Raw genomic sequence first — 16,849 nt, forward strand, 5'->3', positions numbered from 1 at the left:
TGTGGGTCATTATTTCCTTAGAGAATGAAGTTACTGTTTTTGCATTAGTGAAGTTATAAATTAAGAAAAATATGTTTGTCAGAATCTTGCCTCAGAATTAACTGAATATTTAAAAAGAAATTCAACCACAAGTTAGTGATTATAGCTGTCGTATTGAGGGAGTGAAGCAAATTTTGGTTACTAGTAAGAATCTTACCTGATTTTGAAGATGCTCATCTGGTCCATAAATAAATTAGATTTTATGAACATAGCCCCTCTTAATCCGTAATACTACCCCCTTAAATTTTTAGTGAAAGTTTATGAATGTAGGGAAATGCAAGGTATATCACAGGAGTTTAAAATTCTGTATATATCCAGGTGGTAGTTAGTAAGTGCAATAATTGTATGTAACAAGGGATAACTAATGTTAAAAATTCTGATGTACAATCACAAAAATGGGAAGTTGTGCTCCATGTATGTTTAATATGTCGAAATACCCTATGCTGTCATGTATATTTAAAAAGAACAAAAAAAATTTCTGCATCTATCCTTATGGACCTTTTGAGGTAATTATTTAGTTTTTAAGAGGCACATAAATCTTTTCAATCAATAATATAACTTTTTTTTATTAGCGTTTCAATTTAAACACCAAAACTAAATCATTAAGAGTAATGGCAGATGGGGTAATGGCTCAGTGGTAGAGCATGCACCTAGCCTGTGTCATGCCCTGGGTTTGATTCTCAGCACCGCATACAAATAAATAATAAAGGTCCGTTGACAGCTAATATTAAAAAAAAGAGTAATGACAGAAATGATTAAGTCTAGATATTAAGTTAGACTATAACATTTATAACATGATGATGGTGCTAGAAAAATAGGCATAATAATAGTACCAAATCTACAATTTCATCGTAGATCTTCCCTCATTTAGTAATTTATCAGGTTTATTACATAACATGATAAAAAGAAGGAACTAAACATCAGTGGTGAAATAAAATGAAATCTCATATAAATGCCATTGATATGACTCCCTAGCAGTTTGAGGGGGCAAAATGAGTTTAGATCATCTGATACCATATTCCAAATATATTCTTGAACTGTTTGATCATAGGAAAACCAAAAATAATATGTCAATACTTTGACAGAAAGGATTACTATAAGCTCAGAAAAATATTTGTAGTGACCTTTAGCAATAAGGGGATATTGTCTTTCTAATGCAAAGAATGTGTACAAATTGGTTAGAAAAACATTTAGGACCTCAGTGCTAAAATGGACACATAAATATGCAGTTGTAGCAGGGGAAATGATGCTGGACTAAAAAAAAAAGCAACAAGAATCCAAGAGAATGAAAATAAAAAATGAAAATAAAATTGTAACTGGAGCCTATTACCTACTTTTAAAAATTACATGAAATTATAATTGCCAGGGCATGTGCAGATAGAATGATGCTAGCAAAATCATACACTGCCAACTAATACAAATTTGTACTTTTATTTTGGAAAGGGAATTTACATTGTAATTGGAATCATAATCAGATTCTTTTTTTTTTTTCAGTAGTTGTCTTCTGTGAATCTTTGTTAAAGAAATAATCATATGGATGGAAAAAGTTGAATTCAAGAATAAGATCATATTTATAGTATCAAAAAATTGCAACAAACTAATAAAAAATGATTTATGAGATAAGTAGATTTTGGTAGCTTGATAGACAAATACTAATTAAGATTATATTTATGAATTTCTATGGAAATGTGCCCATTATGATTCTCATCTATAAAATCAAGTGTGGGAAAAAGACCATAAAGAAATACTATGTATCACAGTGGCAATAGTGGTTATGTTAGTGATGAAATAATGGATGTCTTCATCTCACTTCCCAAATTTCGTAATGTAGTTATATTACTCCATTTTATGGGGTTGTCATTTTGGGGAAAAATCAGAAAAACTTGATTGTAGTATCTGTAGGTTTTATTTCTATGTGAATGCTATTGAATACTAGTTTTATTAAATGTCTTTGAATTGACAGCTTACTAGGCCAGGTACTGTGCTGAGAGTATTACATAAATTTTCTCCAATAATTTTCACTGCATGCAACCACTATTTTTAGTAAAGTAATAGAACCAGGATTCAAATCTAGGTCTGTTTAACTAAAAGCAGTCCTTAATCTGTTTTTCTACAGCTTTCAAACAAACACCCATGATTGAGAATCCTCATAGTAATCTATTTTTCTTGAATCTGCCCTTTAGAGATTCAGATTCAATTGATGCATTTTAAACAAGTCTTGTGTACTATGAGAGGCAAAATCTTTATTGCACTCAGCTGCTTTCTGTCAAATAACCAATGTAAAAGTTGACTCACTGAAGCGAAGATCAGAAAGTTTGTTTTTGCTTTCAAATCTTACAGCTTTTTGAGTTAAACCAGAAAGTTATGAGCTCCTTATGATTAAGTGGTAACTCTAATAGTGGTATTCTTTTATCACAGATCAGAGATAACCTGACCACTTTTGTACTTAGATTTCTTTTACCCCAAAGAATCTAAGGGAAATGTAGACTTGTTCCTGTTCTGTAGGGCCCTCACTTAGTAAATGGAACAGAAAGTTTCTGTAATTTCTAGTTAAGCGTCTGTATTTGACTCTATTCTACTTAGGAGAAATATGTGTTAGAGATGAATATAGATCTACAATCAAGTTCATAGTACTATATTCCTAGTAATTAACTGCACACTTACTGTGAAAATGAAGGGGAATCTTTTGAAATTTTTTATAAAACTATTCAAAAGATCAGAAGGAGGGGCAAATTAATTTTTCCCATTTTAAAATAAAATGATAAGAGGTATGTTTGTAATGCATTCTAATTCATGCTTTAATTGTATAAAGGCATTTCTTTTGAAGAAGCTCCTGTTTTCTTCTGAGAAGTCATCTTGGCGGGATTGCTCAGGTATAAACAGCCATCTTTTAAAATTCTTATTCCATCCTCTGTTTTAAAGATCTATGCAGCATTCATTGTCAACATTTTAACTAAAATTATATATCTTAAAAAGTAAACTATCAGTGGGATATTTTTCTCCTCAGGTTTATTTTTATAGTGTTTCATGAATAGCAACTCCAAAATTTAAGATGCTTATTTCCAAATTTGATTTTTCTAATAACTAAGAGATATAAGACAGGGTAGTACGATAGGAAAAAACCTTTGGCCTCTTGCTAAAAAGTACACTTCCTAGAACTTTGAGATGATAGTATTCCATAAAGAAAGGTCATTATGGCTTTTGTATTTTATCTTATTTAGCTCTCTGATCAAGAGCTCAGATTATATCTGTATCCCTGCATCTTTTAGTATAATGCCTTATACACTGCAAATACTGCAGATAATTCTCAATTGAATTGCAAATGAAGCTGTAATAGCATCTGCAACATGATTAAGTCAGAGATCTATAGCGCTACCTGATAATAACATTTGCATTCCACTTGACGGTTTACAAAGATCTTTCCTTCATTTACACAATTTCATGTGAACCTCACAATAACTTCTGGAAGAAGGTAGGATATATTATGATTGCAGTTTTGTATATAAGGACATAACAGCTTCCATTCCAAACCATGACCATAGAATGTACTAATGATTTTGAATTTAAGAGTTAAGGTGTCATACTTATGTACATATGTACTTTGATTTCTGAAATGCAGAATTTTAGTAAAACTAAGATATTTTCATAGAATGAATTTTTATTAATAAAATTTGTACTTCTTGCACTGACACAAACTTGTAAAGCATTGTCATAAATGTCATAAAGGCTGCAATAATTATAAAGTTAGATGCATGGCGCAGTCCCTGACTTTAAAGAATGTCTAATTCATTAGGAGAAACAAAGTTCCTGAGTGATAAAATTTTATATAGAGTAAGTATGTGTAGAACTTATCCCTTTTCTTAAAATGTTTCAGAAAATTGTACTACTTCTGGAAAGTAACACAGCTTGAGAGAGGGAGAGTTGGCTAAGGTTCAGAAAGAAATGGTCTCTGTGTGCTGTTTTCAGAAAAATTTTAATGCTCAAATCATTATAATACAGTGTCAGTAACTTATGTATTATGTAGCATAACCACAGTGGCCTCTGCTAATGTAATGGATTGTGATCTTGTATTTGCTGACAATGTATTATCTCATTTTTTTTATTCCTGTGGGACAGGATGATAACACATTAGAATTAAGAAGAGGGGATAAAAATAGAGTTCTCTACAGGCCTGATGGTTGTGCTTGGTTCTGCAGTAGAGGAAACCACAGGTTAAATTTGCAGCTTCAGAGGCAGGATTAGAATCAGATTATTTCAGGTGGCATAGTCTTTCTCATAATGCTTAATTCTGCACTTTTCAGGACTTTCTTTCTAATGATGGCTTTATTTAAAATGATGTTTTGATCCTCAAGCACACCATGCCATAATTTACAATCTGTTGTTCTTGGGTTTTCCACATTCTTACAATGTTTGATTTTCATTATTAAATCAAAACATTTTTAATATTGTTCATGATGGGATTCTTTTTCCAGAAAAAGCTATTATAACTTATACTTTGGTTATTTTTAGAGGACGAGCAGAAGGAACTTCTTTGTCATACCTTATGTGATATTTTAGAAAGTGCTTGTTGTGACAACTCTGGATCATACTGCTTGGTTTCATGGTTAAGAGGAAGGACAACTGAGGAAACTGCTAGTATTTCTGGGAGTCCTGCAGAGTCTAGTTGCCAAGTGGAACATTCTTGTAAGATATATTTTTATTTCCTGAAATAACTTCTTATACTTTTGTTTTAATAAAACTTGAATTTTTTGAAGAAAGTATTTTTTAAATTTCATAACATCTCTTCTAATTTAAGCTTAATTAATAAATCTTAATATTTCCTATTTTCCTTTTGATTATTTTAATTACTATTAGATACATTTTTCAAAAACTCATAATAATCTTTTAAAGTTTTAGCTAACTTCTGCTTGATAACAATCTCCCTTGAGCTTTAGAACTCTTATTTAGAAAGTTAGAAAACCAAAAATTTGTATACTTTAATTTCAGATGCCTTAATGTTTTTCTTTAGCATTGGAAGTAGAAGAGATATTTGACATCAGTAAATTTCTTAAATATTTTAGTTGCTTTCTTGAGCAAAGATGGGGACATTTTTTCTTAATTACATGCTGTTTTTTTGCTCCTGAACTTTTTGTTATATATGTGGATTATTTTAAGGTAATTTTAATTATGTTTTAATTATTTCTTAAGTTTTACATGCAGCTATTCTTTTTCCTAAAAATCACATATTCTGAGGTGTCTAGCTTTTGAAAATTTTTATGTGATTGACCTAAAAAGTGCAAGAGTAAGCTAATAGAATTGATTCTTCTGGTACTATGGAAACTAGACACAAGTTGCTTTCCTGATTTGCTATTGAGTAATAAACTTGACAAATAGGTGATTTTTGAAAGTACTTCTATTGGATAAGTGACTTATTTTACCTGTAATGCATTCCATTTACTATTATCTCTATAGAAATTGTTTAATAAAATTTGATGCTTTGTTTTTGTGAGAGACATCTTACGTTCCATATAGTATTAGCAGTAAGGCACCTTTGCCTCCCTAGGCTGAAATGTCCATGTGTTGTCATTGTCTTCTCTCTCCCACTTGTGCAGTTAAAATGCCTTAAGCCTGGGAAATTCTAATAGTACATCTGCAAGGAATAATTTTAAAAATTTAAACAGTTGAGTAATGTCCCCTTCGGGGCCTTTCAAACAGAACTTAATATTTTTGCAATTGATAATGATATTGAAGATAAGTTGAAAATATTCACAAGGATCATAGTAAAACATGTCATTTAAGATTGGTTTAAAATTATTTTTCAGATTCTACTAGGTTGCATGTAAGCATGTTTAATAGTTCCTCTTAGGATATTAAAAAATTTGAGAGGAGAATAATTAAACTATGAAAAATGTATTTTAAGGACTAAATAAAGCCAGTCTGTTATATATGAAAAACTGTTAAGCTCTTTTTAATGTGATATTTTTCCTTAGGATCTTAAAAATATGCTGTGTGCTAATCATGGACTCTGCTATACATCTTGTAGTGATAGGTTAAACTGACGTAGATTATATGCCCTCATAATGTACTGGGTTTGCTACTCTAGTAACTAATTTAAGTGGGGAGATCATATTGAATTCCCCTCCAAAAGACAGGCTGTAGTAATTTTCCAGTTTGCTTTTAAAAGTTGGCATTTTAAAAGTTGGCATGACCAAAAACCATATCTGAAATCTATTTTAAATTTTGTGTACATTTAAAGCATTTTGTTAACTGAAAATTTAAGAGCTTAACTTAGATATTGAGAAATGAACTGAATTTAAATTACAATTTTTATTCCATATAACAATCTATTTTTACCTGTTCTTTCCTTTATTTCCAGCTCTGTTCTTTTTCTTGTGTTTTATTTTCCACCATCCCTGCCTGCTAAGCTTTTTATTTTGCTTGCCTTTTCTCTCTAAATTACTATCTTTATGTCAATTTTCATAGTATACCTAGTAAAATTATTGCAATAATTAAGCACTTGGGAAAAAGTAGGTTAGAATTTTTAATATATTCTGAAATTTTAAATGTGAAGTTTTTTCCCCCTCTCATTAATATTACATTCTGTACAAACATTAATTTCATTGGCTTATGTGGTGTGTATATTTTTGGCTTGTTGGTAATGCACAGTTGTTTGCAGTAGTGAATACTCGGGTTCAATTTCAGTTTGTTTCCCACATAAACCTAAAGATTATTTAAATTAATCCATTTGGCTTTCTAAAGATTTTTAAAAATTAAGTGAAACATTTGAAAACTTAAACTATGCTTTGAAAAGCTAGCATAATGTGATATTTTTAAATTGTCAGGAAAGTTTTTAAATTTTGAACTCATAATGAATCAATTTCCATAATCACGAGTTTTATATTTGAAACTATTAAGATTTACTTTATAAAATTATGTGAAATTGTTTGTTGTGGAAAAAGTAGTCATTTTATTCAGTTATTTTAAAAGACTTTATCTTCCAGAAGACAAGGTTGAATTTAAATCCCCATTGTGTGTTCTTGAGAGACGTCTTCTCTGTACCTCAGGTTGCTCTTCTGTAAAATGGAGACTGGAGGGTTCTTGTGCGGATTAAATGAGATCAGACTTATACAGCAGTTACAAAAGGGCCTTAGGAAAGGTACTTAGGAAAGCACTCAAGCATCACCTTTGACTAAAATGCTTTCTTTGATTTCCTTGGATATTTGAAATTTATATACTTGTACTATATTAATAGCATAATCTGTTACTGAAAACTTCTTAATAATTACTTGAATGAATGAGGAAACAAACTTAAAGCTGTTATTGAACCTGTGTAATTTCAGTGCTATGCCTTTGTATAAACTTTTTTTAAATAATGAAGCTTTTAAAATTAAAGATTTTATATTATAAGGAAGAAGATTAGCCATGATAATTTTACTTGGATCCATAAGCTGAAAGATAATTTGAAAGTGAAGGGCACATGACAATGGTGTGTGAAGCACTGATTGTCATTAGTTTCTCCTATTTTATAAACTTTTCTAGTGTAACTGAATTGAAAATAAATGTTCTTCTACATTCTATTTTATAAACTGTCCTAGTGTAACCGAATTGAAAATAAATGTTCTTCTACATTCTCAGTTTTATATCCATTTTAGTTATAACCATTGTAACTAAGATGTTATAGTAAACACTAAACAGAATTTTAAGGGAATAAAAGAAATAGGGAAATTTTGATTGCTTGAAAGTATTTACAGCCTGCTGTGTGTATCTTGTGTCATTTATTTGCCATGTGTAGTGCTGAAAAGTGTCTTTTATGTATAGCTGCCTTGGCTGTCGAAGAGCTTGGCTTTGAGCGATTTCATGCATTAATTCAGTAAGTAACATTGGAACATTTAAAATACTTACCTTGTGGACGCATTGCCATTCTAAGTCTGTTCATACTGTGGATTCTTAGATTTATATAGTACTGTGTCACTTAAACACAAATTTTAAATCCCTAGCTTAAGGATTAATTTTTTTTCAAACTAAAAAAAAATTTATATGTGTATATTTAATTATTTTAAGTCCCAAATTAGCTATCTAATCACACTTTTAAAAATTAAAAGCTTTTTCATTATTACAATGAAAAAAATCAGTTCAGCCTAATGTTTTTCTGTCCTGAACGAATATAAAAAATTTTAGTGGGTAAATATTGAATTATATCCTATTTACCAAAATTTTTTTGTAATATCAAAATGTCCATCTCATTAAAGTATTTAAAATTTTGTTACAAATAAAAGGTAAGGATGGCTATGTTGATAGAATTATAGGTGGCATTTGGGAATTTAGTATTAATTTCTTTGACAAGAAGCCACAAATGCATATGACAGTTTTAGCATTGAGATATTCATTAAACGATTTTCAGGTGTTAAGAGATAAAATGTTTATGGTTATTAAACACCTCTTTAAAGAGAGCTACTCTGTTCTGTATAAAACTGTATACTAAAGAATTGTATTAATGCCAGGCATTTCAACTATGAGATGAAGAGGGTCCCCTACCAAGTAGATGGTTTGTTTTAATGGTATATACTGTATGTAGTGGGAGTTGGCAGCAATAGATTTTGCTTTTAGTGGCTAAGCTTGTATTTGAAAATTCAAGATACTTACAAAAATCTCCTGTTCATATATATGTTTTAATGTACAAAACAATTTAAAATTTTTCCCATTTGTGAATGTAATAGATCTCATTATTTTACTAATACTTAATTATTTTTCCCCTCAGAAAAAGATCATTCAGAAGTTTATCAGAATTAAAAGATGCTGTCTTGGACCAGTATTCAATGTGGGGAAACAAATTTGGAGTATTGCTTTTTCTGTATTCTGTGTTACTGACAAAGGTTTGTTTAAGAAGATGCTTCTTCTGCCCTTTATTAGTTTAGTACTGTTTATCCTGCTGTAATGAGTGATTTTATGCTTTCTGGTGCTGCTTCTAAATCTCAAAATAAAAATCACTTAGGTTGATAATAAGAAATTAACTCCTGTTTTCTCTCATTCACTTGTTGCTTAACCACTTTTAGACTTTCACCTCTGCTTTTCTGCACTATAGAGGTTATCAGTGATATTCTTTATGACATGCTGTCAGTTCTTATGAATTTTGTTTTCTTTGTTCTTAGCAGTTTCTGGCATTGACCTCTTAACCCCTTCTGAAAACTCTTGACTCCCACTTCTTTTCTTGACATATCAGTCATTATGCTAGTTTTCTTCTTATGTCTCACAGTTCTTTTTGCTGTTGTTGTTGTTGTTGCCGTTGTTATTTTCTTCAATAGCTTCTTTCTTCAGGTGTTTTCCTCTTCCCTTCTGAATTTTGGTATTCCACATATTTCATTCTCTGGATGCTGTATGCTTTTTCTTTTGTGAATAGCTCACTCTCTTAGCTTAGCTTTATGTGTTTCATCCCAGTATGTATACTTCTAGTCCTTCCTTTTTTCCCAAAGTACCAATTTTATATTTCTAGTCACTTGTTACTGTGTATATGATGCCTGAAATAAAAATTTTTTTTCATTTGAAAAATGTTTATTGAGCATTGACTTTATGCTTGGGCTTGTGCTTATAGTATGAGATTTTTTTGGGGGGAGAGCAGGGGATACCAGGGATTGAACTCAGGGTCAGTCAACCACTGAGTCACATCTCCAGCCCTATTTTGTATTTTATTTGGAGACAGGTTCTCACTGAGTTGCTTAGCACCTCACTGTTGCTGAGGCTGTCTTTGAACTCTCAATCCTCCTGTCTTAGCCTCCCGAGCTGCTGGGATTACAGGTGTGCACCACTGTGCCCAGCCAGTACGAGAAATTCTTAATAGCTCTATTCAATGTTGTAAAAAAATACATGTAAACAATTATTTTCATTATGGTTGTGAGTTTTGGTATTTTTTTGCATGTGCAAAGCATGGTGAGAAAAGAGAAGATATGCCCAGGTTTATCTAGTTGAATAATGGGCACACATTATATAGTAGGGACCACTGATGGATATAGGAATTTGATGAATGAATAAAAGTTTTATATAAGGAAAAGCTGTAATAATTTCCAAGCAGTGGGAGCAGCAAGTCTGAAAGCATAAGATTTGAGACAACACAGGTTTGGGGAACTACAAATACTCAGTATTACTCCATCATATTATGCCAGAGAGCTAATGTGAAAGATGATACTGGACACTTTCATTATTAAGTCTCTAAATATGAAGGTCCTTGTATATTGTGCAGAAAATACTTCAGGTTTCATCTGCTCAAAATTGGTAGAGAAAAAATATTTGAAGGAAGTGACAAGATCTTTTTATTGATAAAAGAAGCCTTAAATTGGAATAAGAGTTTAGTGAAAATATTTGTTGTATGAATATAAGCCTAGAATAAAGGTAACTAGAAAAGTGAGTGTTGGAATAGGTGAAGCCTAAACCAGGACAGTGACCATAGAGTAGAAAAGAAAGTGAATATATTTAGAGATGAATAATAGAAATAAACCAAATGTTTGACTTCTGAATATAAATAAAAGAACCAAAGGTACCTGGAAATTGGGTGGTCCTTGGGAATAGCACTGATAGTGGTATCTAAGACGATTGATTCCTTCTTAACAGTACATTGTTCTCCCATTTTTTTATGCTGAAAACTTTTGATGCTTCCTCTCTTACCTTTAACAGCTAATAAATCTTCATGCTAGTTGTTCTTCTTTGAGCTACTCTTTGAAATGATACCTCCCCCTTCCACCCCAGTGACTATGTCACTTGTTCCTGTTATTCATTTTGACTTTATCATAGCCTACTTTGTGTTGTTTACAAGGATGGCAAATGCACTATCACACAAACATTTGTTTCTCCTACAGTGTTTATACAATCATTAAATATTTTGATTATTGATTAGCCATCTATGTAATTTTTAGAAGTAGCCTAGAATGTGATAGAACCAGGGGTTCAAATTAGGTGAATAGCACAATGTTTGTTAGTTTATCTGTGTCATTTTGGAGTGGATGAGATTAAAATACCTAGATCTTCTTGTACTCTTCCCCTATCTAGAACTTTTGCAATTTGGGTGTCCTTTTGGGAGATTAAAAAGTGTGAGGAAACTGGTTTTCAAGAAAATAAATTTTGTGTCCTCCTAATTACATTTTATTTTGTTGGTATACAAAAAAAAATATATATATATATATATATAGTATATAATATATATATGTATGTATTTAAGTTGCCAATATTTGGGAAAAAGCCTGATCAGAAATAAATTTTCCATTTTCTTATGTAACAGTTATATCTCTTGTATATTTAATTGGTATCTGTTGACAATCATGTGGAATATTTAGTACTAAGTTTTTAGTACTAAGTTTTTTAGTGATCTCAAATAAAATTTGTTGCTTTAACAGGTATATTAGGTTTTAATTTAATTTAGCTTAAAGTTAAGTAAATATTAACTTTTGTATTAAATTTTTTTCCTCTTGAAAGTTAAATATTATCTCTCTATCCTCTCTAATAAACAATGGATTTATTACCTGTGAGTCTATTGGTATTCTTTATGTAGAGCCCATGAAAGAAAATGTTTTGAGGAACTACTATTTACAGTATTCTCAAATGTACCCCCCACTTCAAAGCTGGGTAATTCTTTGAAAGATTATGTAAATGCATTTTATTAAAGTACAAAGTGGTCGATTTTTAAACTATCATAATTTACATATTCATTTTTAAATTAATTCTATGAATTCTTGGTTTCTTTAGGGCATTGAAAACATAAAAAATGAAATTGAAGATGCAAGTGAACCTTTGATAGATCCTGTATATGGACATGGCAGGTAATTAACTGATCTTTGCGAACCTTAGTTTTTAGGAACTTAAGTAAAACATGAGTGAGGCAGGTGAATTTTCTTGTCCCTGGTGTTGACAACATGAAGTCTATGGGTTTGAGCAATCCTAGGCTTTCTGTATTGTTTTCCTTAGTGCGTTGCTTGCTTTATGGATTAGATGTTAGCTTCCAGGTTAGGGTCACAATCCGTTGCATTTATTGTGTCAAGTTTTTCAGATAATGGGAGACATTTTAACAAATTCTTTGTCTCATTTATGAAATTTTTTTTAAAGATAGAATTTACTATTTTGAATTAGAAACAATATCCTTACCTATTTGTGAATGGTTTCTTATTTGGGAAGGGAAAAAAAATTCCCATTTTCTCTGGGGCCATCCTTCCTCTCAAGCTTTTTTATAGCTTATTTTTACCAAAACTAATAGAACATTGATAGATCATCTGCTTTTTCTTTTTTCTGTTTTTTTTTTTTTTTTTTTTTTTTTTGTTTGTTTGTTTGCTTGTTCGTTTTTGTGCTAGGGATTGAATCCAGAGGTACCTTACCATTGAGTTATATATATCCCCAGTCCATTTTATTTTCCTATTCAGAGTCTAAATTGCCCAGGCTGGCCTTGAACTTGCAATCTTCCTGCCTCAAGCTCCTGAATTGCTGTAATTACAGGTGTGTTCTACCACACCCAGCTAATAGTTCTACCAAAATACATGAGTCCTTCCTTTTTAGACCATTCTGACTTAGAGGTTAAAATTCACATATTTTCTATCAAAGACAAAACATATCAATAATTATATATTTTTAAAGATGGTAGTTAATTATCAATCCATTAAATATGATATCTTCAAGTTGTTGAATTTGTATCATTATATAGAATACTAGTTACCATTGTGGCAATGCATTTAACAAGACTAACTATATAAAATGGAAAATATAATCCTCTCCCTAACATTGTTTTTTAACATTATTTAATGTAAAAAGTTACCTTATCCCTTACCGAGGGAATTACTTGACTCAAGGACTAGTTTTTTTCATATTTTAATTGCCTTTTATTTTTTTATTAATAGCCAAAGTTTAATTAACCTCCTGCTGACGGGACATGCTGTTTCTAATGTATGGGATGGTGATAGAGAATGCTCAGGAATGCGTAAGTATATTCGTTTGTGTTTGTTTTATTATTAATATTTCAGTAGAACACAGTTGATTGAAATTCATCTATGCAGTGGCTGTACATGACTTGGAAGTTAAGGTAACTATTTTCTGATAGAAGAATCCTCTACAGTTGCCAAGATACCATGGCATCCAAAGATATAGGTTTTGGAGCCAGGCAATATTGGGGTTCATTTCCAACCAAGTATGACTTTAGTCAGGCTACTAACTACTCATGCCTTTGTATTCTCTAGTATGATATTGGAATTATAGGACTAACTCCTTGAGAAAAAAACAATAACTCTATACACATAGCATGAATTTATCTGGAGACAGCATTGAAGTTATTGCTTAAAGTTGAGGAAAATTACAAATTATTGTGATTTGTAATATTTGCCTTAAGAGCCTAATGGGTTTGCCTATTACTTTTAATAAGCATAATTTCCTTTAAAATGCTGGACAAATTTTATTTTATTATTGGTCAGTCTAAATTTTTTAACTTACCCATTCAACTTAAGTTGAATAACTACTCTGTGCCGCTTATTGAAGTGTTTAGAGTAGGACGTGAAGCTGAATAGTTCCTTTAATTCACAGGCAAATTTATTATACAGTTTTTTCTAATTTTTAATTACATAAAACTCATCAAACAGCAAAGCAAATACTGTGATTGAGAAAATAAGTTACTACTTTTTGCTCCCATTTAAATGATTCTTAATCTTAGGTTTAAGTATTTCTCAAATTTTAGAAATATGTATGGTTAACAGAAACATGAAGGGATGTAGTGTTAAGAAAAGTAAAATTTATGGAAAGTCAGAATTAAAAAGCACTGTAATGGAATCCAGTCATTTTTCCTATTTCAGAAACTTAAGAACTTAAGAAATAACTTCATTTCTGTTTTAGTCAGCTTTTTCGTTGCTATGACCAAAAGACCTGACAAAAACAATTTTAAGGAGGAGTAGTTTATTTGGGGGCTCACAGTTGCAGAGCTCCCAATCTATAGAAGACTAATTTCATTGCTCTGGGCCTGAGGCAAGGCAGAATATCATGACAGAAAAGTGTGGTGGAGGAAAGTGGATCAGAATATTCTACCAGGAAACTGAGAGAGAGAGAGCTCTCTTTTTATCAAGGACAAATATATACCCTAGAGGCACACCCTAATGACCTACCTACTCCAGCCATACCCCTCTGCCTGTAGTTACCACCTGGTTAATTCCTGTTAGGAAGTTAATGCACTGATTAGGTTAGGGCTCATATAACCTAATCATTTTACCTTTTAAACCCTCTTTCATTGTCTCACACATGAGCTTTTGGGGGCATCTGATGTCTAAATCTTAACAATTACTGACAGGTAATACATGCAAAATTTTCACTTAGAGGTGAAGTTAGAATAAGAGCCTAGTTTTGCTAATTTATGACAAGTATCATAGCTTAAGGAGTGAAATTCATGGTGGGAAAATACAAAGTTGTTGTTGCTTATCCTGTTCTTAGAGTTTTATTCTGATATATAGCTGAAAGCATTTCATCCTGCCCAGTCTCACTTGAGTAATAGGCAGGTTTCTTTGTTCTCTCATGTTGGCTTCTGCTTACTCCCTACTTTCTTTTTTCTTTACAGAATGAGTGTGTTAATTATCTAAGTTTTGGTTCTTGATATATACGATTCATCCTTTTCTGTTTCTTGAAATATTGCCGTTCAATGCTGCCATCTTGCCGTGAATACTTTTAAGTATAGCTTAAAAATCAAAACTCAGCAATGACTTTGAAATATTTTTGCATTTTCCCTTAAACATTAGGACTATTGACTTAAAGTTCAGTTACCTAAACTTAAGATCAAAATAAATAAATTCATTTGGCATTTATTGGATTAGTTCCTTGATATAATGGTTGGAGATATGTACTACTGGAAGAATTAGAGTTCCTACTTTTAAAATGCTTAGGCAAGTCACATTACTTCTTTTGGCTTTAGTTCATTTTTCATATAATATGGAAGTAATATCTTCCTCAAAGGGTTGTTGCAAAATTAACATCAGATTTCTAAATGTCTACACTGGTTCATAGGAAAAAATGTTTTCTCTCAAACACTTATATACCTTGTCTAGAACAAGTAAGTAACTATGGAATAAAGTCAAATGAAGCATATTGAAATTAAGTAGCACAGATATTCAGAAAGAGAAAACTTCTAGATTTAGCTTGTGGGTAAGCAGACTTCAGGAATGAACATTTTAATGGCCATAGAGAATGAGCAGAAGGGCATTTGGAAGAAAGTGCAGGTTGTATTTAGGAACAAGGAAATAGAGCAGTTAGAATATAGCAGTGTAGTTTTTAGTCCTTTTTTGTTTTTTCCTTTAGTAGTGTGGTTTGTAATTCTGACTATACATCATCATTTGAGGAGCTTAAAAATATGTGAATGCTGGACATGGTGGTGCATATCTGTATTCCCAGTGGCTTAGGAGGCAGCGGCAGGAGGATTGCAAGCTCAAAACCAGTCTCAACAACTTAGCAAGGCCCTAAGCAACTCAGTGAGATCCTGTCTCTAAATAAAATGTAAAAAAGAGCTGGAGTTGTGGCTCAGTGGTTGAGTGTCCAGGGGTTCCATCCCTGGTACCAAAAATAAAAATAATAAAAATATCTGCATACTCAGACTCCAACTAGGAACAGTTAAATTAGACTTTCTAGGTGTTAAACCGTGGGCATATAATTTAAAATTTCTCCTATATAATTTTTGATATGCAACCAGGTTTGAGGAAAACGTCATTGTATATATGACAGACTAGTAAAAGGAAAGATAATCAACATAGGGCGGATAAGAACATACAGACTCTCGAATGCTATAAAGTTTAAACCTTAGTTGACAAGTATGAGAAGTCATTGAAGGCACAGAAAAATAACATAAAACTTGTAAATCAGAATCCTTAATCTGAGACAGGAATCACCTGATTACCTCATTAGATGCTAAAAAAGCATTTGACCAAATATGCATCCATTCCAGTTCAAATCACTAGGAAAACTAGGGATAGTAGCAACATACTTCAACATTGTAAAAGCTATGTATGTTAAACCCAAGGCCAACATCATTCTAAATGGAAAAAGAACTGAAAGCATTCGCTCTAAAAGCTGAAACAAGACAGAGATACCCTCTTTCACCACTCAAACCATCTCTATTTGCTAGCAACATGATCCTATATTTAGAAGACCTAAAAACTCCACCAGAAAACTTTTAGAACTTATAAACAAATTCAACAAAGTAGCAGGATATAAAATTAACAACTGTGCATCAATGACATTCCTATACAACAGTGATGAATCAGCTGAAAGAGAAATTAGGAAAACTATCTCATTCGCAATTGTCTCAAAGAAAAAAAACTGGGACTTGATCTAACAAAAGAGTTGAAAGACCTTTACAATGAAAACTACAGGACACAAAAGAAAGAAATTGAAGAAGACCTTAGAAGGTGGAAAGATCTCCCATATTCTTGGATAGGCAGAATTGATATTGTCAAAATGGCCTTACTACAGATACTATACAGATGTAATGCAGTGCTATACCGATGTAATGCAATTCCTATTGAAATTCCAATGACGTTCTTCATAGAAATAGAAAAAGCAGTTACGAGATTCATTTTGAAAAATGAATTTCCAGAATAGCCAAAGCAATACTTCAGTGAGAAAAATGAAACAGGAGGCATCACAATACCAGATTATACTACAGAGCTAATAACAAAACCACATGGTATTGGCACCAAACAGACATGAAGACCAATGGTACAGAATAGAAGACACAGAGACACACCCACATAAATAGTGATCTCATACTAGACAAAGGCACCATAGCATACATTGAAGAAAAGATAGCCTCTTCAACAAATGGTTCTGGGAAAACTGG

The 16,849-nt window shown here is 31.8% G+C and overlaps 1 protein-coding gene across 5 annotated transcripts in view; it reads left to right on the top strand.

The window, feature by feature from the left end:
* The window catches only part of MINDY3 (MINDY lysine 48 deubiquitinase 3), an 82,677-nt gene that overhangs the window by 11,383 nt on the left and 54,445 nt on the right, over positions 1-16,849 (top strand). For 3 of the 5 annotated variants that reach the window (XR_013758495.1, XM_079108182.1, XM_079108183.1), the window contains exons 3-8: positions 2,852-2,912; positions 4,549-4,722; positions 7,837-7,888; positions 8,777-8,891; positions 11,749-11,822; positions 12,888-12,967. Coding sequence is in view for 4 of the 5 variants with exons in the window: in XM_079108182.1 (XP_078964308.1) it covers positions 2,852-2,912; positions 4,549-4,722; positions 7,837-7,888; positions 8,777-8,891; positions 11,749-11,822; positions 12,888-12,967 (556 nt within the window). In the remaining variant the exon portion in view is untranslated. Of the gene's footprint in view, positions 1-2,851; positions 2,913-4,548; positions 4,723-7,836; positions 7,889-8,776; positions 8,892-11,748; positions 11,823-12,887; positions 12,968-16,849 lie in introns of those variants that run through there. The other 2 variants (XM_079108185.1, XM_079108184.1) reach the window with 2 other exon arrangements.

This window comes from Sciurus vulgaris (genome assembly GCF_902686455.1).
Source record: "Sciurus vulgaris genome assembly, chromosome: 12".
Classification (NCBI taxonomy): Eukaryota; Metazoa; Chordata; class Mammalia; order Rodentia; family Sciuridae; genus Sciurus; species Sciurus vulgaris.